The sequence below is a fragment of the Rhamphochromis sp. 'chilingali' genome (assembly GCF_963969265.1).
Source record: "Rhamphochromis sp. 'chilingali' genome assembly, chromosome: 3".
NCBI classification, from domain to species: domain Eukaryota; kingdom Metazoa; phylum Chordata; class Actinopteri; order Cichliformes; family Cichlidae; genus Rhamphochromis; species Rhamphochromis sp. 'chilingali'.
The window spans coordinates 39,438,750-39,465,823 of NC_137931.1; the positions used below are offsets into that span (position 1 = coordinate 39,438,750).

General features: G+C 40.8%; 1 protein-coding gene across 4 annotated transcripts in view; it reads right to left on the bottom strand.

The window, feature by feature from the left end:
• usp24 (ubiquitin specific peptidase 24) overlaps window positions 1-27,074 on the bottom strand; it is a 34,902-nt gene that overhangs the window by 2,711 nt on the left and 5,117 nt on the right. Inside the window, exons 3-66 of one of the 4 annotated variants that reach the window (XM_080876855.1) lie at window positions 26,822-26,889; window positions 26,584-26,727; window positions 26,200-26,325; window positions 25,843-25,878; window positions 25,676-25,741; window positions 24,575-24,640; window positions 23,684-23,758; window positions 23,234-23,392; window positions 23,027-23,141; window positions 22,760-22,863; window positions 22,453-22,560; window positions 22,255-22,350; window positions 21,951-22,112; window positions 20,675-20,776; window positions 18,410-18,517; window positions 18,173-18,322; window positions 16,712-16,843; window positions 16,106-16,217; window positions 15,944-16,020; window positions 15,676-15,816; window positions 15,105-15,158; window positions 14,904-15,019; window positions 14,681-14,747; window positions 14,465-14,575; window positions 14,284-14,382; window positions 13,973-14,146; window positions 13,793-13,878; window positions 13,432-13,540; window positions 13,091-13,246; window positions 12,870-12,967; window positions 12,570-12,665; window positions 12,262-12,484; window positions 11,993-12,155; window positions 11,597-11,758; window positions 11,399-11,469; window positions 11,147-11,307; window positions 11,003-11,064; window positions 10,622-10,813; window positions 10,408-10,522; window positions 10,019-10,163; window positions 9,795-9,914; window positions 9,562-9,687; window positions 9,136-9,234; window positions 8,973-9,055; window positions 8,746-8,887; window positions 8,546-8,665; window positions 8,218-8,432; window positions 7,348-7,472; window positions 7,122-7,263; window positions 6,637-6,787; window positions 6,434-6,529; window positions 5,792-5,895; window positions 5,588-5,701; window positions 4,043-4,250; window positions 3,846-3,935; window positions 3,402-3,504; window positions 3,177-3,295; window positions 2,958-3,071; window positions 2,814-2,879; window positions 2,645-2,711; window positions 2,489-2,567; window positions 2,234-2,309; window positions 579-665; window positions 316-426 (exon numbers count right to left, since the gene is read on the bottom strand). In XM_080876855.1, coding sequence (XP_080732981.1) covers window positions 316-426; window positions 579-665; window positions 2,234-2,309; window positions 2,489-2,567; window positions 2,645-2,711; window positions 2,814-2,879; window positions 2,958-3,071; window positions 3,177-3,295; window positions 3,402-3,504; window positions 3,846-3,935; window positions 4,043-4,250; window positions 5,588-5,701; window positions 5,792-5,895; window positions 6,434-6,529; window positions 6,637-6,787; window positions 7,122-7,263; window positions 7,348-7,472; window positions 8,218-8,432; window positions 8,546-8,665; window positions 8,746-8,887; window positions 8,973-9,055; window positions 9,136-9,234; window positions 9,562-9,687; window positions 9,795-9,914; window positions 10,019-10,163; window positions 10,408-10,522; window positions 10,622-10,813; window positions 11,003-11,064; window positions 11,147-11,307; window positions 11,399-11,469; window positions 11,597-11,758; window positions 11,993-12,155; window positions 12,262-12,484; window positions 12,570-12,665; window positions 12,870-12,967; window positions 13,091-13,246; window positions 13,432-13,540; window positions 13,793-13,878; window positions 13,973-14,146; window positions 14,284-14,382; window positions 14,465-14,575; window positions 14,681-14,747; window positions 14,904-15,019; window positions 15,105-15,158; window positions 15,676-15,816; window positions 15,944-16,020; window positions 16,106-16,217; window positions 16,712-16,843; window positions 18,173-18,322; window positions 18,410-18,517; window positions 20,675-20,776; window positions 21,951-22,112; window positions 22,255-22,350; window positions 22,453-22,560; window positions 22,760-22,863; window positions 23,027-23,141; window positions 23,234-23,392; window positions 23,684-23,758; window positions 24,575-24,640; window positions 25,676-25,741; window positions 25,843-25,878; window positions 26,200-26,325; window positions 26,584-26,727; window positions 26,822-26,889 — 7,364 coding nt within the window. Of the gene's footprint in view, window positions 1-315; window positions 427-578; window positions 666-2,233; window positions 2,310-2,488; window positions 2,568-2,644; window positions 2,712-2,813; window positions 2,880-2,957; window positions 3,072-3,176; window positions 3,296-3,401; window positions 3,505-3,845; window positions 3,936-4,042; window positions 4,251-5,587; window positions 5,702-5,791; window positions 5,896-6,433; window positions 6,530-6,636; window positions 6,788-7,121; window positions 7,264-7,347; window positions 7,473-8,217; window positions 8,433-8,545; window positions 8,666-8,745; window positions 8,888-8,972; window positions 9,056-9,135; window positions 9,235-9,561; window positions 9,688-9,794; window positions 9,915-10,018; window positions 10,164-10,407; window positions 10,523-10,621; window positions 10,814-11,002; window positions 11,065-11,146; window positions 11,308-11,398; window positions 11,470-11,596; window positions 11,759-11,992; window positions 12,156-12,261; window positions 12,485-12,569; window positions 12,666-12,869; window positions 12,968-13,090; window positions 13,247-13,431; window positions 13,541-13,792; window positions 13,879-13,972; window positions 14,147-14,283; window positions 14,383-14,464; window positions 14,576-14,680; window positions 14,748-14,885; window positions 15,020-15,104; window positions 15,159-15,675; window positions 15,817-15,943; window positions 16,021-16,105; window positions 16,218-16,711; window positions 16,844-18,172; window positions 18,323-18,409; window positions 18,518-20,674; window positions 20,777-21,950; window positions 22,113-22,254; window positions 22,351-22,452; window positions 22,561-22,759; window positions 22,864-23,026; window positions 23,142-23,233; window positions 23,393-23,683; window positions 23,759-24,574; window positions 24,641-25,675; window positions 25,742-25,842; window positions 25,879-26,199; window positions 26,326-26,583; window positions 26,728-26,821; window positions 26,890-27,074 lie in introns of all 4 variants that reach the window. The other 3 variants (XM_080876854.1, XM_080876857.1, XM_080876856.1) reach the window with 3 other exon arrangements.

Sequence of the window (27,074 nt, forward strand, 5' to 3'; positions counted from 1 at the left end):
TTTCTATTCAACACACCGATTGTCTATAATGTTTTTATGTGAGCACAAGTGACAATCTGGGGCTGTGTGGGCTTCCTGACAGCCCCAGCGGGAGTTGGAGAAGAATGAAACAGCTTCAAATCCACCTCTAATAATAACCGTGGGCGGTAACAAACTGCCTTTATAGCTTTTGACAGAAGCCAATGAGATGATCCATTTTTGCTCTATTCTTCTCTTTCGGGCTTATGTGAGCTGAGCGGGAACTGCTTTAAAACCATGAGTCATTTGAGAGCTCCACTGTTCTAAGCTGCTCGTTTGGATGTAGCTGAGAGATACCTGTCGGAGACTGCGGTCAGCGTTTTCATTCGCCGGGCTGCCGTCAGAACCATTACTGCTACCAGACTGCTCTTTCTCATTTAACAATGCTGTAGCATAGGCCAAGGTATCCTGCAGAGTGTGACACACACACACACACACACACACACACACACACACACACACACACACACACGGAAAATAAACAGTATGAGTGACTGTGAGTGTAATAGGAGAACTGGAGGTCGTTGATATACGGTATTTTTGTGTGTGCGTGTATTTACCTGTGCAGAAATTGTGCGCTGGAAGGTTTTATTGGTGGATGTCTCATTTGAGACGTTGCTCTGTGGAGTCCAGTAATGTTCTGTCATCTGAAGGCAGAGAGAGTCACTGTGAGCATACAGCATAATTTACAGTTCTTCATAAGTGCCATAGTGGTTAAGCCAAGTGTCTCCTAAACAGGGGGCACTGTAAAGACTCTCGTTTAGCTCCAGTAATATGAAAATTAATGACGGAACAAAACAATTAATATACTGAGTGAGCTGTGAACAAAACTGTATACAGAAAGAAACAATAATGATAATAAATATGACTTAAAAGAGTTTTAAGTTCAGTTCGGAAAAACAGTTCAGTTACCTAAAGTTCGCTGTAATGAATAGAAAATAGTAACTGTATAGTCTGCATACAACAATGCTGTTTTTATGTTAGTTTATTGTTTATCTATTACTTAAATACTTTGGTGTAGTACGAATGGCCATGGGGGAGGTCTTTGTAAGTAGTAAAAGCGGTAAAACTTATGAAAACACAGTTAAAAGTCCAAAGTCGATCCTCCCCTTCACATTTTCCAATGCAGTCCAGTGGGCTGATTTGCTGAGCTGATTCTGGCCCTCGGACCTTATGTTTGGCACCAAGTGGTAACTAATAAAGGCAAACTTTACTAAACTATCATTTAGCTAAATGAAAAAAAGTTCTAAAAATAAAAATAAAAATTTATGCCGTGCTAAACTGAGTTCAGATTTAAACTAATGTTTGAAAGGCTGATTAGTTTTTAACAACACAGTGTGTCCGAATTCACCTGTAAGAACTTGGAGGTTATGTTGGATTAAATAATAAGAAGGGAATGGGAAACACTGAGGTTTGGGCTTAAAGGCACTGGGGATTTTTTTTTTGGCTGCTGTCCTCCATCCTTCTCACTTCTACTGTCAATTACAAAAGCCAAAAATGCCTCACACTAATGTGATGTACACTATATGGATAAACGTACTGGGCCACCTACAGAAACTGGTTGCCCATGGAAACCCAGGCTATGAAGCTCCCAGCCCACAGTTACTGAGCTGATGTTCATGGCAGAGGAGGTTTGGAAATCTGCAGTTACTGAATCATCAAGTGTTGGCATCTCTTAAGCACTATGCAACTCCTCTTAGTAACCTTATGTGATCTTCCATTTCATGGCTGAGTTGTTGTGGTTCTGAAACATTTTCTTCTTTCCCAAATGTTTAGAAATGTTGGGTGCAATGGGACTGAAAACATGTCACTTTAAAGATTAAGAGGTGTGGCCCTGTACTTTTGTTCATGTAGTGTAGGTCAGCGGTCCCCAATCCCCGGTCCTCAGACCGGTACCGGTCCATGAGTCGTTTGGTACTGGGCCACAAGAGTTGAGGCTCAGGTGTGAAATGTATGGTTTTCAGGGTTTTTATCGGTTTTCAGCGTTATTTTGTTATCGTTTTTATCATTAACTCTGTTTTCCTGGGTCTTTTCACGTGTGTTATGAATAAATCTTCTTTTTTTCGGTAACGGTACTAGTTTGATCTTGTTGTATTTATCCGCGACACCTGAAAGGCCGGTCTGTGAAAATATTGTCGGGCATAAACCGGTCCGTGGCGCAAAAAAGGTTGGGGACCGCTGGTGTAGGTGGTCCTACAGTATTTCTTAGGCTTGCCTTTTTCTGGAGCCACTGCACCGCCCAACTCCAGGTACCAGACAAGTCCTTGAAGTAGTCCTTAGCTTGAGGACACCTGGAGAGTGGGAGGGATGAAAGCAGGGTCAGAATTATGTTGGTAGGTTAATCTGCTAATACTACTACTATTACAGTTGATAATAGTTCACACTGGGGGAAAAACAACAACAAAAAAACCCCACATAACAACCAAATATTTTTCTGCCCAAGTCTGATCCCTAAACCGCATGTACTCACTTTTGAGCTAATGTGACCAGGAACTTAACACACTGGTAGCAGCGCCTGCTGTCCACATTGTTGCTCTGCTGCATCAAAGCTATGGAGAAAACACATTATGAGCTACAAGGATTTGTACACTGTTGTCAATAGGAAAAAACAAAACAACAGACATACCTAATAGACCTTTCTCTGACTCAAAAGCATACTTGAGTCTCTGGGATTGCAGAGGGTCTTCCACTACCTGTGGAAAAGATTTAAATGAAGTTAGGAAATGTGAGACGTCATAGTGACCACGCAACATGAAAGATCAACAGAGGAAGGGTCACTGAAGGATGTTACTCACTAGAAGCTCCTGCAGCATCAGAAAAATGTTCTTCAGTTCATGAGGTGGAGCTGTCTCCAGCTGTGTCTGTGAAGAGTACAAAACAATTTAGTGCATACTGACTGTGGAGTAAATGTGGTTGAGCTGCTTTTCAGAGATTCTTACTTTGAGTAACTGCAGAACTCCCAGAGAGAAGGGCTCATTACAGAACGAGCTGTAGGTCACCATCTCTATCAGGAGAGACAGTGCGCCTGATAACTCGCGCATTGCAAACATCACCTGTTGGGTATTTACAATTGACAAAATTGTCAATCAAAGAGCTTCTGAGTCTTTTCTATTTAATAATGAAGAAGTAAAACATTGAACTGATGGTTTTTATCTTACCTCTAGAAGGTAAGGCTGTCCTTCTGGAGTAAAGAGTGAGGCAAGGATGTCCGCATGGAGAGGGAGAAGAGGGGTGGAGGACAGGACACTACTCAGGCGCAGCTTAAGCCCTCCGGGAGCTACGTGAGGAACAACAGGTGATAAACAAACAATCACAATAAGACTCAGGCTGTGTCAGTAGGTGCACATTTGTAGTAGTGTGAGAAACAAATTTAGGTGCATCACCCTGTGTGCGCTGGGGGCTGAGGTCAGAGTGCAGAGTGATCAGGGCCAGAGTGCTGTGCAGGTGAAGAAACTCCCGAGCCTGAGCTGGACTCCACCTTCGGTTCTGTAAAAACACAAAGTAAAACCTCTCTGCCTTTCTTTGGAGGTTTTTTCTACGTATACCCAACTGAGAAGTGCCCTCAATACAGACCCAGAACTCGCTTGAGAGATTATATACCTCATTTTACCTGGGAATGACTTGGGATCTCTCTAAACTGTTACTATTGAGAAGGATGTCTGGAATACCTGCTTAACCTGTTACCACTGCAACTCAGTGTTGGATAAGCAAAAAACTTACACTTTGTTTCCTGAGTGTAATTCAGTGAGTGGAAAAGTTGAGTTAAAGTGAAAACATTAAGAATGACAAACATATGAAACACGCAGTGTGTATTATGTAAACTGTACCTGGTTGTTCTGCCTATTGGGGCCCAACAGAAAGATGAGCATCCGGCGATACGCCGAGTGTTTCAACAACAACTGACAAGGACCGCAACCCTGAGAGAGGGAGGGAGAGAGTGAACGAAAAATAGAGAACACTCAGGAAATCAAACAGTCATTAAATTTAATGGCTTGTACTTAAACACTCAATTTTGAAGAATTACCCTCTGAGCGAAGTTGCTGAAGAGGTTGAAATACTGCGCACAGTTCTTCACATTCTCAGGAACATCTTTGTCCAGTAAGGAGAGCAGAGCATCTGTTAAACTGTCTAGTCCTGGATCTCCAAACTGAAGTGCACTCTCCAGAGTCTTTTCGAGGATGGATGCAACCACCACCCTCACCTCTCTTACACTGCACTCCAACAGACAAACCCTAAGGAAATGTCAAAACCATCAATATCAGCACTCCAGTGAAGGGAAATAAACCTCTAAGGCAGGAACTTCAATTAACATGTCTAATGTCTTATCATAAGACACTCAGTATCTTATGATAAAATCTGAAAGGACAGACAAGTCTGCAACACTGTTCATGTGGGAAATTTCTTTGTTGTACTTTGTTTAACAGTTCTGGCTGCTTTGGCCTTGAGGCACATAGTTAAGTGTGACAATCTGTACCTCTGTTCTACGGGGAGGGGTGTGGTATGTAAAGGCAGCTGTGGTGTACTGTTGCCCAAAACATCCGATGTTCGACAACCAATCCTGTCTGAGGATCATATGATCACCCCATGCTTAAACATCAAGTAGTGTAAGACAACACCTTTCTCCCAAACACACGCTTTGGGAAACTATCCCGTGGTTCTAAATGTTTACATTCCAGAGAAGGACTTGCTTTTTTTTAGCCAATCAGCATTAAGTCAGTGAGCACCAAGCACACAAGTGTTTAATATCTCTACTGTCAGTAAAGATGCAACTGTAAGTATGCTCCAAGACTTTTGCAGTTATACTGATGAAGTGTGCAAATATAATAAATTATATAGCATTAAAACACTCCAGAGATAATGTGTGTGGGCATTATATATTTAGTAAAGCTTTAGGCGTTGTAGGAAAAATAATCAAAGCGGAATTATTTGGCCCTGGTCAGAGAGTTGAATGTGCATTGATTAGAATGAGGGCGCAATGCTTGGAGCCGCCAAGTCTAAAGTATCGCATATCACTAGGACAGCTACAAAAATGCTGTACTGATCAAACCTAGGTCAAGCTTCTGCAAAAGCAGTCCTACAAACATGGATTATGGTAAATGGCCTGTATTTATATAGCGCTTTACTAGTCCCTAAGGACCCCAAAGCGCTTTACATATCCAGTCATCCACCCATTCACGCAGACATTCACACACTGGTGATGGCAAGCTACATTGTAGCCACAGCCACCCTGGGGCGCACTGACAGAGGCGAGGCTGCCGGACACTGGCGCCACCGGGCCCTCTGACCACCATCAGTAGGCAACGGGTGAAGTGTCTTGCCCAAGGACACAACGACCGAGACTATCCAAGCCGGGGCTCGAACCGGCAACCTTCCGATTACAAGGCGAACTCCCAACATCCACACCTGATGCAGACATAACTGTACCCTGTCATTTCCACTTTCAAGCAGCAGCAATATAGTATCGCTATCTAAACAATGTAGAAAATTGTTTCAATATTTCATATTAGTCATGAGAAATATAATGTGACAACAGCCCTGTGGGTTAATTAGTTGGCAGGAATGTACTAACTTGACGATTTCGCGGCCCTCTGGTCCCACCAGGTACTGCACCATCCACTGGCATGCCTCACTGCTCTTAGACAGCAACACCTCCACTGTCGCCATCCACTCCTCTGTGTCCACCCTGCAAGAGACACACAAATACAGATTATAATGTTGCTCCTCATGAAGGTGCTCAAACTTAACACATGTGGATGCATGCAAGTGAAATCACCTGAGTTTCTTTTTGGTGTGCAAGTAGGTGTGGAACAGAAAGTGAACAGCCAGCTGAAGACTCTCTTTGGCCATTGGCTGGTAGCCTGGATGCTTCAGTTTTGTCTGCAAAAGGAACACAGCTTTTTAAAACATCACTGATTATCATACTGCATGTTATTTTATGTATATAAACACTATGGTATTGCATTATAGCATATATAATAGTAATATTGCAATGGCTGTGGGTTCCATTCTGCATCAGCACTCACAATATTTAAATAATTATCATTCATGTATGTCAGAGTATCTCTCTCTAATGGCAGAATGCGATCTGTCATTAAAGGTGAACAGTACTCTGATTCCTATAAGGAAGTGCAGTTACTGTAAAATGCTGACCTGCAATAAAAGCATTGCCTCAGAAAAGCAAAATACACACTGTTTTTTCAGTTGTGTAAACACAGACCAAAGGTGAAATCCAATATTTTACTTGCATCTACTTCAAGTACCAGAGAAAAACAAACTGCTGAATATGTGGAAGAAAACTTTTATCTAACTTGTTTTATGTCTTTTGATTACAATCGTCAAATACATGAAGCTTAAAGTGTTGTGTATCTTCAGTCTGTGTTTATGTATAATTAGACAAGCCAACAGAGAAACATACTGCATTGACTGAAGCCAGGGAAAGGGTGAAGTTGAAGTAGTCGCTGTTGTAGACATCTCTGTTTCTCATGAACTTCAGATTCTCATCTCTCACAATCTGCACAAACACACAAACAAAGCGGTGAGACAACTATGAATATTTAAAGCAATTCTCTCTCTAATATAACTCGTGTTTAGCTCATGTAAAGGCAGATTTTGCTTTACCTGATAGATGCTGACGGGCATTTTCTCTACAAACAGGCCCTTCTTCTCTCCCTTGCGGACCAGACGGGTGAGGAGAGTGAGACGGTCATTGTTGGCTCTTGGGGGGCGTGGAGAGGACTGTGGGGAAACATCAGGAGAAGATGGAGCAGACCTGGGAATAAAGAGACAACATAGATGGTTCATAATAGTTAATGCACTGGAGCCGTTCCCAACTGCTGTTCTTCTGACAGTGTTCATATACAAATATGACTCGCATCATGTGATTAACATCCGTGATGTTTCATTAAAGTTTCTGTATAATGCATATAAATGAAGTCTTTGTAAATAAGTCTTTAACTGTCAGCATCAAATCTATCACCTACTGCCTGCGGTGACATTTTGCTGACTGTTGCACATGGATGTATGAAAAGATGACAGATGCATTTTCAACAGTCCAATGAGAATGTTTACAAGGTGACTGTGGTACATATGGAAATTTGACTCACAGTGAAAGGTCCTCAGCTTCCTGTCTCATGATGCTGACTCTGCTCTTTTTGGGCAGAACAGGCGAATTCTGGTCGCTGATCTTCTGATAAAACAGCATGTAGGCATTCCAGTATCTCCTCCGCACGTCAGGGTAAGGGTTGGCTGAGCATACATCAAAGTTATTTAAGATTTTGTACTTGTGTGTACTGCTAATCCACATAAAGTAAAGTAATGTCAGCAACTTACACTGGTCATAAACCTTGGGACGATACTCCCCACCGAAGCACTCGTACTCCAAAGTTTCGTCATTCATATCGAACTCTTCTACCACGTTGTCATTGAACTTGTACCACCGACCACGCGCACCACCGCTATTAGTAAACAAAGATGGATGACAAAAAAGGATTTTGAGAAGATAAAGGAGAAAGAGAGACATACTGGAAACTCTATGAAGTTTAAATAATAACCTAATGCAAAAACTTAAAAAGCTTACAAGCAAAAAAACAGGATCTTCACTCATGTATGTACCCAGCACTATATGGACAGCACACCAGATTAACCTACTGGCAGATCACAGTATTCGCTTGCATCTATCCAGCTCATCTGCTAAGTTTTTATGTCACTGTTCTTGGCTTTAAACCCACACAGATCCCTACCTGACATAAACAATAAGTGACTAAAAAACAGCTTCAGAATGTGTCTGATTTCCTGGAAAGTAAGCATCATCCTGAGAACAGAATTTCTTAAGCATGGAAAGGAACAAGAAAATGAGTGAGAGCAGGGTGCCAAATACAAGCTTCTGTGGGCTCTTTACATTCCACTTCTCCAGTAAGCACGACTGCCTTCCAGAGCCAGACATCTGGAGATGCTTACAAACTAATCCAGGAGCCCATACAAAATCTGATACTGCATTCATATGCAAGACCCAAGGAGGTCTTCTAAATTCTGCCTGGAAAACTAAAGCAACCAATTAATGTATTCCACCAATTGCTGGTTAGGTACTCCTTATGTAAAGTAGCAAAGAGAAGGAAAAATACAATTAGGAAAAGCACATAGCTCTGCCATTAGAAAACGATTCCTGTGAAATGAGGTAAGACTGACTACAGTGTCTCTTACCGTCTATCTTTAATAAAAGAGTAGTAGTGGCCAGCATGCGCCTGACCACTGTGGACAACAACTCCCACAAGCTCATAGTTCTCAGAAATTGTGACTTTTTTCCTGGGTGACCCTCCTGAGGTCCCGTCGCCTCTCCCCTCGCCTCCCTCTCCGCTGCAGTCTTGACGAGCCATTCCAGATACAGTGTAGGGCTCCATGTTGAGCACCCAGGGGAACTGTGAAACAATGGAAACAACCTTAATCCCAATCACATTTACATTAAAGTTAAGGAGGCTGTAACAATATTAGGAAATGTGATTTATTAGGTACAAGTGTTTGATCTTCATACCCTAATCTGCTCATCATATTTGATAGACCGTCCGCTTTCCCAGTCGAAGCCAAAGCGCATAAGGTGAATACAGAGAACACTGGGCAGGGATTTGATACATGTCCTCTTCACTGTGGTCCTCTGTACAAACACACACACTAACACTTATAAGCACATATGATGTCAGTGCTGTATAAAAGCATGAAGGGGAGTGTACAGACCTTCTCTTTGCATTTCTCACAGTAGTAGGCATTGCTGCCCTCTAGCACCTCTCCTCGGACAAACTGGTCTAATGAGATCTCTAAACTCTGACAAGAGGTCACTCCAAGGTTCAGTGCCATGAATGTTTCCTCACGCTCATATCTGTGCAAAGGATGTTTGTGAGTCAAATTTCATGCATAAAGAAAAAGATTTGGTAAATTCTACACAGTAAAAACCTGTGGCTCACCGGTGAGGACAGTCTTTACAGATCTTCTGGTCAGAGAAAATTCCCTGGAATGTGTTTTTGAAGATCTGGTCTCGACCCATTTTCTGGTGGAAAAAGTTTGTCATTGACAAATTAAAGTTTCTAATCAAGTGACGACAGTGTTTCTTTAGTGTGTGAGTTATACCTTGAGATGTTCGTCAAGCTGATCCACCAGGCTAGTGAAAAACTCATAGGCATCCTGCTGTTCTCTTACATATAGCTCTTTGTTCCACATCTTGAAGATCTGCAACAGAAATATTATGCATGTTTATACAGTTACATATCTATTGATAAACTGAGTTTTGTCACTTTAGTTAATGACACTCAGTTGTGTCACTATCCAAGATAACAAACTCTATATGTGTTACACAGACTTTATAGACATAATGATTACAGACAGCACAACATGGTCCATCATTAGGACTTATTAAAACCCCCCACATAATTTTACATGATAAAAAAAAATACAAGAAACAGCGATGAACTCCAAGATTGTGCAGAACCTCTTGCAAATTAAAAATAGAACTTTGTCTCTGGTTTCTAAATGATTTAACAGTGAACAGACTTTTACCTTCCAGAAGTTCTCAGGTACATAATACTGGAGTTTGCTCTCCATCAGATGGCCAAATAGAGACTGAACCTGATAGAAAACACTCTCTTCAGGCTGGTCTGTGTCATCTTCAATGGACAGGAAAGCCTAAAACAAAAAAACATGGTATTGTAGTCACAGATACTGGTGTTACTGCTAAGTATCACATAATGTATGGAAAAAAAAATTAAGTAAACAGTTCATTGAAAGTGTACCTCTGGGAGGCCGGGCTGCATGTAAAGCTGCTGGAACACAGCATTCATATAACAAGTGGCTCCACCGTTCTTCAACCCAACAAAACCTGAGACTGAACGGCTCTCTACAGGGGGTAGATACTAAAGGAAAGGAAGAAAGAGTTACTTTCACACCAAAAGCACTGTCAGACTACATGCAACACCAAACATGATTACAATTAATTCTATTTTAACCGGTGTCTTACATCAAACTCCTTGCAGAGCGAAGGATCTGACTGGTGGTGCATGGACAGCAGCTCTCTGGTGATGAGCTGTAGGTTTGAAAGAGAGCTGTCTGCCAGCATTACCAGCACCTCATAGGCTGCCAATCTGCTGCTGGCTGTGCTGCACCTAATCACACACAGAGAAATGATTAAATACCGCTATCAGGAATACTACAAAACACACAATGTTGTTTGCAAAATGGAGGGATTTACCCATTACTTAAAAACAAACAAACAAACAAGCAAACAAAAAAAGCAGATCCCTTTTATATGAAATCACAAAATGATTCTCAAAATCACATCTTAAAAAATGAAAAGTTGGATTAGAACAGAGAAAAAATGAAACTAATTGGAAGGAAAGGAATACATACTTTGGGTGGAAATCATGGCTGGGGGCCGGGGAAGTTGTAGGGTTGGAGCTGTTGATAATGATGCGTGAGGCTCGAAACAGGAAGTCATCGAGCAACTGCTGGATGAGAGATGGACCTGGACAAAAAGTTACATTACATAACAGCTGTGTCCTAAATAAAATAGAATATACATTGGATAGGTGTGGATATGCATGTATACTCAGTGTTTGCTCACCAAGATGTTCTTTCTCATTGCCACAGAGAGACAACAAGGTCTTGATGAGTCTGAGGTGCCCTGCTAGGAGGATGTTATCTGCCTCGCTGGTCTCCATCTCAGAGCTCCAGCTAGGCTCAAAATTGTCAAGCCAAGAGATCTCGTCCTCCAGCATGGTGGCTGCGCTCACTTTTAACACCTCCATCTCTGACGCTTGAGGAGGTGAGGCATGCAGCGAAGCGGGAGGAAGGAAAGGAGGGATAGAAAAAGAAAGGAGCAGAAAGCAAATGTGTGATTCACTGGCCTTTAGTTGGTGAAAAAGCAGTCTGTAAGGTCTGCATTACAACAGAGCCTCAATCAGGGACAAAACTTCATATTTAGGAATGTGTAACTGTGGCTTACTAGTTAGGTCGTCCAAAAGCTGGCATCTTAGATCAAAGTATTCAGTGCACTGGGACAGCAATCTGAAAACAAAAACCAACACTAACTCATGATGTCTGCATATGTTTTAGGGATTTTGCACCTTGTGCTTTATTGATTAGATACCTTTGGTTGACCCCCCTCATGACAGATGTGGGGCTCCATAACGGGAGCTGAGCAGTCAGGATAACTGAAAGGAGGAACAAGTTAGGTTTTTGGACTTCAGGGAAGGCTGATGTGTCAGTTTGGCTCAAAGTGTACAGTTGATCACAAGCCACACGGCGGATCTGAGAGAAGAAGAAACATAGAAAAGATAAGTAAATATAATATAATGTTTGAAATACATTTCTTCTGTTATTTGCTGAGTGTGTTATTTACCTCTCCGCTGGGAGATCCGAGCAGAATATCAATAATAAAATCATTGACAGAGGGCAGGTTGTAAAAAGAAGCTGGAGAAAGAAACCAAACACAAGATTTAGAGCCTGTTGGACACAGTACAGAATATCTCATTACAATACACAGTAAAAGTGAGACTGTGATCTTGTAGTGTTGTCTGTACGCCTGCAGGAGTCTTACACAGCTGCTGACAGCGTAACTGCAAACAGGTAACCAGCAGAGACAAAGCCTCGCGAGCGATGATGGCATCTTTGATGGAGACACTCTGCTGTCTGACACATATCCCTGCATGCAATGCTGTTGGTGTGGTCTCGCCCTCGCTACTGGAGCTGCAGTTACTCCCTGCAAAACACAAATACATTTACTTTCAATTCTTTAGGTTTAGTTTCAGTAAAATATTTTGAGCGTGACCTATTAATAACCAACAGTCAGCATTAGTCATAAATTAAAAATGAAGTTGTACAAGCCACATCCACTGACTGAAAAACATGTAGCTAACACCATAAGTTATCTACTTGGTAGACTTACAGAGACAAGCAGACAAAATGTGTAATGATTGTTTTTTCTTTGTCTCACCAGTGCTGCTGACTCTAGTGCGTACTCCCTGGGGCAGAAGAGAGCCATGCGTCTCTCTGATTGGCTGTGGGCTACCGACTAGATCTAATCGACCTGCTGCAGCCGCCCAGGTCAGACGCATAAAACAGGCCACTGTGGAAGTGAAGTCCCCCACTTCCATGGTCTATAAAAGAAACAGCAGCAGATAGAGCATCTGGAGTACTTTACATTTACTGGACACCAAATTTATCCTAGAAATAACCTCAAAATTGAAATTATTTCTACCATACCTGAATAGCGACACGTGCAGCAGGTATGATTTCTTCAACTCTTATGGATGATCGCTCAGACAAAGACATCTGTCTGTAGGAGGACTTCTCTGGAGTGCCACATAGAGAGAGCTGTCGCCCTGCTCGCCCAGCATTACGAAACGGCCGAGATGATAGCGCATCGCCATCCCTGATGACATCATCGTCCAGTACAGCAGGCATGCTTTGACCAACCAGAAGGAACCTGCAAACAAAGCCCATTCAGTTAGAAGTTTGGCATAGTATGTGATGATTATATAAACCTTGTATGTTTGTGACATGTATTGCACCTGGCCAACTGAAGACAGATTGAGTAGACCCCTTGTCTGGTCTCATAGTCCACTTCTGATGGGATGGAGTCTCTCTGCATAACATTTACCACCAGACTGCAGAGGTGACAAACAGAAACACAATACTCAAGACTAAAAATAAAAAGATGCCATAAGGCATTTTGGATAGAAGCATATGCCATGTGGAATATATGTACTGGTGTATAATGTAGCTTGACAACTATGCTGACACCTCCTACAGTGGCTCAAAGCAAACAAAGAACAGCAATTGTTTTAAAGGTCTGTTGTTTGTGGTGCTACCTGAGGCCTCCTGCTTTCAGGAAATTCTCACAGAAGGATTTGCTGCTTGTTTTGGCCATCTCATCATCAGATGTGGGCATGAGTTTTGAACTCAACACCTAACAAAGACATAGGAGAGAAAAAGGAAAAGAGATGAAAACTGATGTCATGCAGCTTAGTCAACTTTAAAACAGGGAATTTTGCATTTATATACGTATTTGGGGTTTTACGTTTAAATATACCTCAAGGTTGTATAGCACTCTGAATGTGGACATGCCAGGGGCTGAAGATCTAAAAAGGGACTCCAAGATGGAAGCAGCACTGGGCTGATGTTGCTGCTTGGAGGACATAGAAGGAGAACGAGAGCCTGCACCCTGGCCGAGGGTGAAGAGCGTTTTCTAGAGAAAAGATACACAAAAGATAGAAAATAACTCCCTCAGACAACGGATAAGGCAAAGAAATGCACACAAGAGAAATTTGTTTAGACTTATAATAAACCCTCCTCCAAAAGCAGAAAATTAAAAATTTCAGAGGTTTATCGTTCTGCATTAAGCACTGTTAATAAGAAAAGAGTTCAAGTAACCTGATGGCTCCAGACGCTGGATTCTTTGGGAACAAAGTTGTCAAGTGCATCCTGTACTTCAGGATCTGTTGGAATGAGCAGCAGCAACTTCCTCACACGCAGAGTGATCCTGGAAAGTACAAGAAATATCCAAATACATAAAAAGGGTTATTAACTGCCTTTGGTCTTAATACATGAATTATGAAATAGTAGTGACTTAAATATTAATTACCAATCACTTTTTACCCAGCTAAACATGCATGCAAGAGTCTCTGTCTATGTTTTTATGCATTTTTGTATCTACACAAATTGCTTCAAAATGAGGTGATGTAAATAGCTAAATAGCGTCTTCTGTTGTCATATGGAAGAAATATTACCTTACCTGGACTCATCAAGGTTTGCTAGCTGGTAAAGCATCTCAAACACATTACAGACCAAAGCCATCACAACTCCAGGCAGAGACTTCTCCTAGAGACACAGAAATGTACGCACTTTGCATTAGAACCAGCGGAAAGTTTAATGGATGCACAATTTGCAGTTCTAACCATGTCTATGATGGTACCTGCTCTAGGGCATAAGCAGAGTTGAAGACAGCAGAGCTGGAACTGCTGGAGGCAGAGGCTGAGGACTCGGAGCTGCCAGAGGGAGTGCCAGTGCCTGAGCTCTTCACAGTTAAGCTCTGCTCATCGCTAAAGCCAAGCTGAGACAGCAGCTTATGGTCTCGATTCATGGTCAACTAATACACGTTGGAGGTGCAGTAAAAGGACAATGTGAGAGAAAAAACAAAACAAAATTAATTTTGTTCAAGGACACACAACAGGATAGTGGACGACCTTCCCCAGACAGGCACTGCACTGAATCATCAACACTTACCACACTATCATTGGCAAAGATTTGGACATTATCCACCGGACAGCTCAAGTGCTCAGATATCTTCCACCGGATACTTCCTACTGTTTCATTACTGTGAGTCTGTACAACAGACAGACGAGTAAAATTAGCCATTTCCTCTGAAGACCTGAACTGTGCACAAAAGGGCAGAAGTTTATAATACCTCTAAGGTAAAAGTGTCTTTGGTTGACTCGTAGGTGATGTGAAGAGTGACAGGGTGTCCATTGAAAGAGGCCCCGTGAGGTAGAATAGTGCGAGGAACTGAGTACATATCCTACACAGAAATACACAAAAACATGAGGTTAAAAAAACCCATTATAGCATAATCATTTTTATTTACACGTGTAATGAAACCTTGGAGACAGAGTGCACAGCTTACCTCTATAGTGATGACATAGCGCTCAGCCAACAGCAGCAGTCTTTCAATTATCACCAGCTTAGTGGATCTGGAGGTGGAAATTCACAGAAGCGTCTCAACAATAACAAGCATATTTATACTCAAAACATTTTATCCATCACTAACATGCAAGATAAATTATATAAACACAAATGTATTTTAATAGGTTTAGTAACTATGTTCTTACCCAAACCCCCCTCTGTACCTGGATGGTGATTGTACAGATGTGGCCACAGTCGGCATGGCCGTGGCTGTCAGCATCTTGGTTGCTTTAGTAACAGCATGTGTCAAAGTAGGCCCACCCAGTGCCGAACTGGCTGCCTAAAAGAAGAACAAGAAATGTGCTGCTGGATCCCACTTTCTGTGAAATGGCACAATCATGCTAGTAACATATTCAACAGCTTACCTCTAGTCGTTTGTAGCAATCAGCAATGAACTTCTTGTGCAAAGACACAGAATCCTGTGAGGAGGAAGATTTATTTCTGCGTGTGATTTCTTTGTTTCAAAAACAGCCACAAAGCAGTAATTCAATTTTTATTATTGGAATACTTCTGATCATTTCTCATCAAAGTGAGGAGTGAAAACAATAGGCAGTCTGCAGCATCTTAAAAGGAAAATTCTTCCCAGGATAAAATATGCATATTCCCTCTGGTCCGTGTAACTTATCCACCTAAATTGTTCTGCTTTGAGTTTCCCAGTTTTGGATAGAGGGAAAAGAGATGACTGCCTTGTCTAGAATATAAAGGAACCAGAGAGCACATCCTTTTGGGGATTCAAAGTAATAGGTTCATTAGAAAGGAATTAATTCCAACACCAAACTGCTCACAATAAAGGTAATGACTTTTTTTGGGATCATGTAAAGAGACATTGCTGCTGATTTTAATGTGAACTGTCCTGTTAAATGACACTTCCATTCTCTTTAGAAGCAGTGCTAAAATTAAGAGGCCAGAGCAATAAATGCAAAAATATACTCAAACCTTCTTCATCTTGGGATTGAGGTTGGTGTAGCTATATGTAATAATCAGTTGGATTGCTTCATTGGCTATTTCTTCATCAGGGGTCTCCATGGCGATGCGCCAGATAAAGTCCATCCCTGCCAAGTCAATGCGCTCCACACACTGAAATCAAAGCACATAATACTTTAAATCTAAATGTCAACCAAGATGTATTTCAGTATTCTTTTCCTTTGCACGCTGAATGGTTCACTGTGTACTAAGGATCAAAAGAGAGAAAATGAAAGCTGACCAGCTGAGTTCCTTGGCGTTTTAGTCGATGATCACAAAGGTTGACATTCTCAAAGAAGGTCTTAAAAAGATTAAAACCTGAAACACATACAAAACATGTTAAATACATATTTATAATCCACTGCTGTGGGTCAATAATGTATCACCATAGAGTATCTCTCACCATTCATGGTGATTTCATAGGGTTCCAGTTTTAAGATCTTCTCCTTGAAGAGTTGCTGCTGAACATCACTCTCAAGGTCATGTTGCCCTTTTGTGAACCACTCAAAACACATCTGCACACACAGAAACACACTGTGTTAATCTCAGTTACAGTGAATTTTAGAGACAAATGAGATGGACTGGCTTGAGTTCTACCAAACTGAGCCTAACACAAAGACTAAATGAATGATCTGTTAAAGGCTGGAGGTAGTTAAACATTTGATTCTAACCACTTGTGCCCAGAATGATCTCATACTATTGGAAAGGGCAGAAACCTGCCTCCAGTTCTTTCTGTCCTTTTGTTGTTTTTTTTGTTCTCATACAAAGAAGCACTTGATAAAGCTAAACTTTACTGGATGATACATTGAGAAACCTAAACAGAATGGATGTCACTTTCTTGCCAGCTTGCTCTGTATTTAAAACTTGTATGAACATTCCTTTTATTGTGCTTTAAAAGGAAGAGGTAAAGTTTGTGCATTCCTCCAGATCAGTTATCCAGAGAAAGGAGGCTGCAATGATAAACAAATGGCCAAAGGCAAGGTTTCATTTGCAATGACTGTTTTTATACCTCACGGTCAAGTTCACAAACATCCGGCCCTGACACCAGGCACTCCCACAGCTCCTTGGCTCTGTTCCAGACCAGGTAGAGGCTAGCTTCCTGGAGAAAGAAGGCCAGGAAGCGCAGGTGGCTGTCCAGATACTAAAGACATATTGAAAGAGAAATGTGTTATCTTGTAACACTATCAATATGTAACATTATGTTCTTCAGGTGTAAACCTCATTCCAGCTAAGGGAAACTTGCATATTACCCACATTAATTTCTAATTATGCAATTAATCAAAATATCCAGCAATACAGCTCCCAGGAGGAGCAGAAGGCTATTACGTTTTAGTCAGTGTACTCAGGTCATTTACACATTTTATTTGATTTTTAAATACATTTATTCAGTTGTAACCTGGGGGGGGCAAACAGAGGAGACAGGAACTATGGAAAATATGCATCCAGCAGATATTTTACTTATGAAGCTATAGTCACTAGTCAAATCCCTTAATAATGGTTTTGGTCATTAGCAGTAGAAAAGATGTTGAGGTTTTTATCTTATTTTTTAAAATATTTTTCCTTTATCTATTATACATTTACAAATCTTACTCAGCAGCATTTAATATCTGGGTATCAAAGTGTGTAAATATTTTAACTTAACTCTTGTGCAGCCTATATTCAACAATGTAATTTCAACACTATCAAAATCATCCTCAGTAATAAATATTCACACATTTCCCTGCATGAAGCTAACAGTAACCTGAGTGTTCATTACTGTGGTGGATCACAGGATGATAAATGACTGTTTACTGATCAGTCTCTTATGTGTCGCTGTATATAGATTTTCTTTATTTAAACAGTAAATGTTAAGTTACTGCAGCCTGACATTTGCCTTTATATTCAAAGAGTCACACTGTTATAAGGCAGGCACATGTTCTTATTATACATTAAACTGATCTGAGGATGAAACCACATTGCTGTGTTTGTTTTTACAATGATGACAGTTTGATCACGAAAAACGTCCTGGGTTAAAAAAAAAGTTGGAGTATCTAACCTGGATTTTGAGGTTTGTAAATATTCAAATTTCTGTGAATCACTGTGATAAAAGAGAGCAGCTTCAAGCCCAGCAGGATGGGATATATCAGAGAGGAACTCTGGGTTTGATCAAGAAAAGCTCTCAGGGATGTCTCACTGACATCACTTTTTGATGTCAGTGAGAGCGAATATCCCTAATATGGCCATCTCACGCACACAGCTCTAGCTGTGAGAATGTAAACTGTTCCCACATGCTGTTTAAATCTTTTGTTTGTGAGGGAGCTAAAACAGCCTGTTTTAGACAATGGTTGAATTAGCATGACCCAGTGTGAAATGAATGAGGATTATTTTGAAATATGAGTCATGCATTGCTAATCTAGTAGCGAGTCCATGGATTCTATAGGGTTGGAAATGAGCATTATAGGTCACCTTTAAATTAAAAAGACAGACATACCTCCTGGTAGGTGTATCGTCCATCTACCAGGGTTGAGCCTGAGAGGCCGCTGTTACCAGCAGCTGTCACGGCAAGTCGATGGCAGCATACAAGGGATCCTGTGATTAGTTTGACAATCTCAAAATTCTTCTTCAAGTCTTGGATGATGCTCTGTTGGGAGACAGAGGGAATGTTAACTTAAACACAACGTAGAGCAGATTATTCAGGTGTGCATTTATATATGTTTTTATGTGTCACCTTGTCTTGTTTCTGGTATGTCTGCTTGATGAATGAACGGGTTATCTCATGCAGCTGACGGAGAGCAGGAACAACCCAGACCGCCTGTGGACTGCTCTGCTGTGAAGCCTGTTGAGATAAATAGATACACATGCGTGCATATCAGATGATGATATTTACTAAATCACAAAGCAAACACAGACGCTTGTTACAAAAATAGAGGTCAGCGATGATCTTTATGAATCACTTTTAATTTTATGTAACTGTTTTGTCATCGTAGACTTACTATTTTTGTAATTAAGGGCGTTGTTAAAACAAGAAGGGAAAAAGGAAAATCAGAGCCAGAGATTTAAACCACGGAAGATCAAATCTGCCACTTTTAACCCTCATCCTAGTGTTTCAGGTTTGCTTTTTGTTTTTTTAAATGACGTTGATAATGATTTAAAATCTGTTTCCTGTCTCTGCTTTGATGAACACTTTTTAAAAAATACAAATATTTTGGAGTCATGAGGGATTTCAGTCAAAAGTACCCATTTGCACCTATGCAGGAACTACTTATCTCAGGTAATGGTTGCCATGGGTCCTAAATTAATTTACCTAGCCACCAAGCGGAACTCTGTTAGTCATTTTAAAGAACAAGAATGGCATTGCTGCATTCATTGTCTGTATGGGGAAACTTCCCACACTGAAAGTTTTCAGAACGTTAGCAACATCGCCAAATCTGCTTGAAACAGCTGGGGAATGCTCTGGTTATGTTACTGCTATATTGCAAACACCAGTTGATTTGAGCAAGAATGAGTCTCCTGGGAGTTAAGAAACCTCTACTGCTGATGTGCCTGTCCAACACTGTGCTGGAAGAATCTACTTGAAAAAGGTGTTACTTTGCTCCCGAAACACAGACAGGAAGCTAGCAACTTTTTGTTCCTCCTTTTACATGCCAGCACGCGCTGATGATGACGCAAACTGTATGCTTTAACTGCCTATAGTAAGGGTTTAGCTTTAGGTTTTGTGTTGCCAGCAATAAGTCAGTCTCTCTCATTGGGTGCTGATCCCTTCCAGAGCTGCTCTTTGTTACCAGTTCTGTTCATATTTATGCATCAAATCTGATGCCGAGTGTAAATTAGTTGGGACGCCGACTCCTTCTTGGGCACAAACTGCTGCCCCAAGTGGAGGACTTTCAATATCTTGGGGTTTGTTCACAAGAGAGAGGAGACTGGAAAAGGAGATTGGCAGACATATTGGTGGGGTCTTGGCAGTGAAGTGGATGCTATGCCGATCTGTTGTGGTGAAAAGAGAGCTGAGAGTGAAAGCAAAAGTACAGCTATGTTCACAAGCTCTGGGTAGTACGGTAAATGAAAGAATAAGATCACAGATGCAAGCAGTGGAAATCAGTTTCTTCTGAAGAGGATTCGTACTCAGCCTCAGAAACAGAGCAAGGAGCTTGGTCATTGAGAAAAGGTAAGAGTAGAACCCCCTCCTAGGTGATGTGTTTTGAGCACATAATGGAGACTTTGGGGAAGACCCAGAATGCATTGGAGAAATTATTTCAATTATTTTATATTGGGATCAAAATAGATCCAGCAGCTTTCGTCATATAACTACAATACAATTGATGTTTACTTAAAATTACTGAAAACTAAGGAATATCAGAATCAATTAAGCTTTTGAGTATTTAGTGTGGATTGGGCGATAAAATGCAATTTTACAAAAATCTAATAATGATCTACTTTTTAGATGACATAGGACACATAACTAATAATGCTTTGAGCAGAAAAAAATATTGCTAGTATTATAATCTTGCTATTGTGACTGGTAGTCACAATAGCAATTAATGATCCTTGCTGCCCCCAAGGACCCCAGGTCTATGTATGTCAAATATGCTGGTAGGATGAGGGTTAATGTGAAAGGCCAAATATCAAACAAAAGCCTCACTTGGGTATCCATGGTTCTGATTAGAGTCCTCGCATGAGTAAAAAATTTCCACCAAAGCTAACCAGTCATCCAGCAGATAAATCACTCATTTATTTCCACAAGCGTTCACCCAAGACAAGACCAACACCACTGTGTAATCATTAGCGAGTGCCAAAGCCCTCTTAGTGAGGCAAGCAGAAGATTAACATACACCTGGTCAAACAACCTCATGTTGCAATCATCTGTGAAATTATCAACCTGAGACCAACGAAACCCCTTTGTGGTCAAACCCCCTCCTCCACGATTGGATGCCAGGACTGAAGCAGCAAGATTGGATACACACCAGTCAGTGGAAATATAAATCATAATGGATACCTCTTTTAATTTGGCCAGTGAGTTAGATTTCTTCTTGCCCCAAGTGCCAATATGAAATGAGCTATGAGTCTCGTTGCCTTTACTGTCTTCCTGAGTGAAGTTCTAGAGACATACATATCATTTGAAGTGGGATATTTGTACACAAATAACAAGCAGGATTTCCAAGGATGACACACATATTTTCTTCCATGTGTGGCAACAGTCAGTCCAGCAGTCATTTTAAAATATGGTTATTGTATATAATTTCAAAATAGGAAAAGCATACATGCAACTGATATATCATGCCAATTTCCATTTCTTGTACTGTGGCTCAGTTTGTCCACTGTCAGTTTTAGTTCCCTTCCCCCTCCCTTAAAGCCTATTTTCTTCTTATTAACTGTCATACGAAATTAACAAAAGAATAAACAGAGAAACAAAAAGGAAAAAGATCTGAATAGCAGGTGGGTGAAGCTGCTGAGAAGACCATATTAAATATATCACAAAGATTTCAAAGTAGAATAAAAATATCAGAAATTGAGCATTTAAGACAGAATCCTGTGGCTCACCAGGACTATTGAACATATGCCACGTTTAGTATGAGCATCTGCGTGTGTCCTCTCTAGGGTGAACCAGTTTGTCATGTTGGACAGCCAGGATGTGCAGTACCAATTTACTGACACAGTTATTAATGACATATAAAGTACACATTTAGAAAAGGCAAGATGAAGCATAAATTCCTCACATACTTGCAGTTTATAACGTTATCTACCACATTTTCCACACTTTGAGAGTAGTTTACTTAACAGTTCAGTCACACCACTGTTTCACAATATAGTCATTAACTGACTGTATCAGCAAATCAACTAATTATAAAACCTGCATTTACAGATACCCACAGAGGGTGCTACAGATGCAGACAATGACAAAAATATAAACTAATAAAAAAAGTTTAAAAATAAATTATTCTAGATAGATGGGTACTTGTTTAAAAAGAAAGACTCCCTTCATTACAGCGGGGTACACTGTATTGCAAGAGTTTGACAAACTTATAAGGGAATGCTAACATGCAGTAAAACTGTTACTGAAGGCAGAAAAAGACCTAGATATCTAGTAGATCTGTCTAGTGTTTCATTAAAACTGCTGAGCTGCAGTTTTAAGATTCGTGACAAATGCTCCCAGTTTTTTCTTTGTGTGTGTACAAAATAAACAACACCTTTAAAGCACCGGCTCAGTGAAATGCTAAACCCCAACAAGAGCCCAAGTAAACAAAGAAAATACTATACTTTGTCTGTCTCACCTTCTTAATGTCTTCAATGCATTTAATAATGTAACTGCGTTTCACCAACTCCTTAACAGCATAGGCATCGCTCAGAATCCCCAGGTGCTCCTCCAGTGCCTGCTGAACTAGACTGGTAGGCAAGGTGGGGAGGTGAGCCAGTTCCCACAGCACCTCTAGCACCTGGACAGATACACACACAAGGACAAGGTTGACTCAAGGGAACATCCTTATATCAAAACCTTTCACAATATCTTTACCTGTTTTTTCTCCAATTACTTTTGAATGAGCCTACCTTTGACAAAAAGACATTTACACAGCATACCTTTCCTGTTGTGGTTTCAGAGCGAGCTTCTCTGCCTATCCTCCCGATCAGGCTGAGCAGCTTTTGCCTTACACGGTCACTCTCAACTTCCCAGCTCTAAATATCATGCAAACATGTTAACATAAATATCACGCACACATGTAGAAATCTCTTCAAATATAACCTATTTTATCAAAATGTCAGAGAGTGAGCGCTGACCTTTTGTATGAGAACGAAGAGGTGAGTGAGCTGGTCAAAGCTGAACTTCACAGCAGCAGCAGCAATTATTGTATGAATATTTTCTATTACAGTTGATGACTGACCCGCCTGAGATGGTCACACACAAAAAGAAATCAATACATCCACTGAGCTGACAGGTATTTGTCACATACTTACAGATATGCACATATAAAAGCACTCAGTGCAGTTTACTGATTTTCTTTAAGAGTTATAAATAGATAAAACCGATCAGAATGAATAATAAATATGTAATAACACATGCAGTTGAGATATAAATGGTTCTTACCTGTATTCTCCAGATCTTGGAGAGTTCATCTAGTGACAGTTTACTCCCCAGCAGCTCAATGATTCCCTTAATCCTCTCACAGTACTGAGCTTGATCAATGTTACCTGGAACAAAAAGAATGAATCAGCCAAAGTTAAACTGAAATCTTAATTTCCCGATTTCTCAGTTTAAATTTATGTCAGTGGTGACTACGTTTAACTATGTCTGTGTGTTTTGCCAAGCACTCATCAAAACTCTAGTAAGTTATGTTTTAACAAACATCGTTACCTTCCAGTGCTATTGACAGGACAGAGTTCTCTACAAGCCAGTCCAGCAGTTTATCTGTGTCAATGGCGTTTTTCACAGACTTTGAAACCGTGCTCTCTTCTATTAACTTTGTCACCTGAGAGACAAGCATACAAAAATAGTCTGACATGAGCTCAGAAATGGAAGCACTCAGAAAGAAATACTTTAAAATCTTCTTTTTGAGCTGACCTCTTTGAGGGAGTTCATCTTAGTGGAGAAGTGGGGTGTTTTGAGCATACGTAGAAGCGTATCCAGCCGGAGATCATCTACCACAGTAACCAACTCCCTCTGGAACCTCATACACAATAGCTTGATGGCTGACAGCAGGTCCGGGATGCTCACCAGACGCTAGGGTTGAATAACATTTGACTGAGTCATAAAATTCTTGTGAAGTTTCAATAAAAGAACCATTTCCACACTAATTTAGTTTCCTGAACTCAAGATGAGCAGTGTTTGCACTTACCATAGTCTTCTAAGACAGTTTATTCATACTATATGATCTAGCAGGTGCCAACAAAAGTCACCAGTCCCATATTCATTCTGAACTCAAATTTACTGGGTAGCACAACTAAGAGGGCAGTGAACACATTCATCTCTGTCCTCTTTTTCTTAAAATTATAAGGAGGTATAAATCACTACCTTATCTTTAAGGTCCTTCTCCTCCAGGTTTTGTACATATGTGATCATCTTGTGGATGACTGGATCCAGCATAGGCTAGGAAAAACAATATGAAACTGTGTTTATCCCTGTGGGGTAATTGGACCACTGGAGCAGCAAAACAGTAAGAGGATACAGCAAATAAAAATAGAATATAAATCAGAATGGGGTAGAAGTGTCATGTAATAAACACAAGCGATGATTTTATCACTGGAACAAAACTACGGAGCCACAGACAAACAATGTATATACACATATATATTACTGGCAGAGGGAAAAAAAGCAATTACAGGCCAGATTCTACAACTGTGTGTCCATGTGTGTACATACCTGTACTGCTATTTTTAAGAGGACCATTTTTAACATTAGATGTTAAAAGTGTATGTAACACCCTGTCACATATTATGCACTGCAGCCTTGAACTTCTCTACCACCCAGCAGAGATCCATGTGAGAACATAAATATCAGCACAGTCAGATTAGACATTAGCAGGTTTTTAACCCGGCAGCTTCCTGGTACAAAGTCTCTGTGACTTTGAAGTGCAAATAGAAGGAAAACTAGATTTACCAGCAATCATAATGCCCACCAGTGAGTGTATGCTGCCTTGATCCAGTTAGCTCCTTTGCTTAAAACACAGTAGTTTGAATGTGTCTGAACTTGATAATATCCTTCTGGGTGCTACATGTGAGAGCTGTGCATAAGTATCCCAACCCAAGTGTCTGACACTAATCGAAATCAGCTTAGGACACATAGGCCAGTCCTCACTTTATCCTACAAGGGGCCATTAAAGGGCTAAGACATTGTTTTAAGGTAGAAATGTATAGTGAGCATCATTTAGTGTGTGTGTCAGGGAGAGTAGATAAGGTAGCTCACCTGGACAAGACTGGAGTTAAGGTATTCAGCACAAACTCCGAGGGGTTGGACTAGAGCAGATACATACTGCATGGACAGATGAAAAAAAGTATAAACAAGTCAAGAAAGAAAGGAAAGGGAGGAAAATAATTTATCAGCACCAGCTTTGATTGTCTTAAGAATAATTCACTGACTCTGAAGCATTGCTAAAACTCACTAACAGATGTGTGCAAGACTTTTTATGGCATCACAACATCACTCCTCCTGATGTAAAATATGTAGGGTAGAGATCAACCTGCATTTAAACACATGAGTGCATGTGAGCGAGAGGGAGTGACTGTTAACACATGCGTGGATGAGTATCGAATACCAGAGCCCAGCTGTCATTTGTCATTCACTGCTAAATCAAGAGAGGCTAATGAAAGCTTCCTGTGTTCCTGTCAGTTTTTTGACTATCCTCCATCTCTGCCTTCTGCAAGTATCTCCCTCTCCTCCACCTTCCAACTCTACCCTTCCACCCTACATGCCTTCCTGCTCAAAGCACACAAATGAATGTGTCACCCTTGGTAGTAAATAGAGAAGTGAGCACTACTCGTTTTTTTTTTTACTTTCACTTTTACCATCATCCAATGTGCCTCTAGTGTGTTAGGGATCTAACGGCTTACACACTCTGCTGAGCTCCCACTGCAACTGCAGAGTGCAACTGTGGTGTGCAATGAGTCTTTGCCTTATTAAAATGCTAATGGTTAGAGGGTGTGTGTGTGTGTGTGTGTGTGTGTGTGTGTGTGTGTATGCACGCGCACTGAATTAATGGCCATGCGCTGCTGAGGTTCCGGCCAGGTTCCCAGAAGGAAGCATCAGTACAAGGATGCCTCAGAACACATAAAACAACAGAGCATTTCAACCATCACACAGTAGGAGGATGCAGGACTGTGTTTGTGTTTAAGTGAATATTACAAAGAGTGAAAGAAAGAGAGAGAGACATTCAGCGCTGTGCAGCTGAGAGCACTGAGTTCAAACATGATGACCTTTCGCCTGCATAGACTGTCTCAAAGTACTCTGTCAGTCTTAAGAAATGCCTGGAAAAAGATGATAAGAAGACGTAAAAACAATAGTTCTTACAGCTATCTCAATTTCCTCAGTGTTGAGTTTCGTCTGGATGGCAGTGAATCCTCCCAGCTCTCCAAACTTGACAAAAATTACAGAGAGAAAGGAAACATGAGGCAAAACTGATATAACTCTGGTATATATTTATGGAGACAATATCTAAGTGGTGGTTTATTACTCACTCGATTCACCAAATCAACCAGCCAACCATGGGGCTCCTGAAACAGATCACTATGATTTAAGTAAATGCTTTCAGCAATGACACTGAAAATTCTCATGAGACATACACATTAAGTTTTCAAGCAGCTGCTGTGTGTCAGCCACCCATGGTCTCTTGACCCTCTGCGGCTCAGTTATGCAACACTGAAGAATTGGTCTGTCTGAACCTTGAACATGACTATACACCATAAACAAATTCTTTAACATGTAAACATATATAAATACTTGCCAATGCATCTGGATTAACTGCCACACATACAGCACAATACTACAATGCTACAGTACAATCTTATAATGCTTCACAGACAAATTGGTCTTACTTTCTGATAGGCGTTGCTTGGAGAGACGGCAAACATGTTAGCCTCGTCTCCAAAAACTTCAGCCCAATTTCTCTGACAGGCCTTCATCCGGTTCTTAAAATGGTACTCGTTGTCAGGATTAAGGGCCTGCGTGTAAGAAGAATTACACATCATAAATATTTATTTTTATTTCCCCTCATACGTATGAAATAAATTAGCTTTTTTTTTTTTAGTAAAGCTGAACAAAACCCAAAATAAATGGAATGACACTGAACCACAGTGGTTAATAACATTTTGAATAAGGTGATTATAAAAAGAAAAAAGACAGTAAATGAGATACATAAGCATCGTAACAGGAAGGTTTTCTATCATTTTAGGAAAACATTACTAAGTGAGACGACGCACCATGGTCAACACTCCCATCAGGTTTACAGGTACAGGGTCCTGCTTCACCCTCTCTGCAACCAGTTCCACCAGCAACATGAGCATGTTGTAGATTCCCTCATGAATCTCTGTGCCCCATTTGTGTACGGCACTGCTGGTCAGTAGCTGGTGATAATGAACAAGGCATGTAGAAAGGAAGTAAGTCAGGTATGCTAAATATTCAAAGAGGCACCTTGACTTCAGTTTCTCTTTTGCTTACCTTTTTAAAGGCCTCTGGCATGCAACGATCCATAAAGCGCTTGCAATTCTCATCAGCGTCAGCAAGACCTGACAGGGAAGGAGAAGTTGGATTCACACATCTAAACTTGGAGAATTTTTGGCTGTCAGATTAGTTACATATTGAGTCATGCGACACAAGTGGCCGAAATAACAACATGTGAAAAACACCCGATGGTCCAAACAAAACACGCCACCCACATAATAACGCAAATGTAGTTTACTGCAGACCTTAA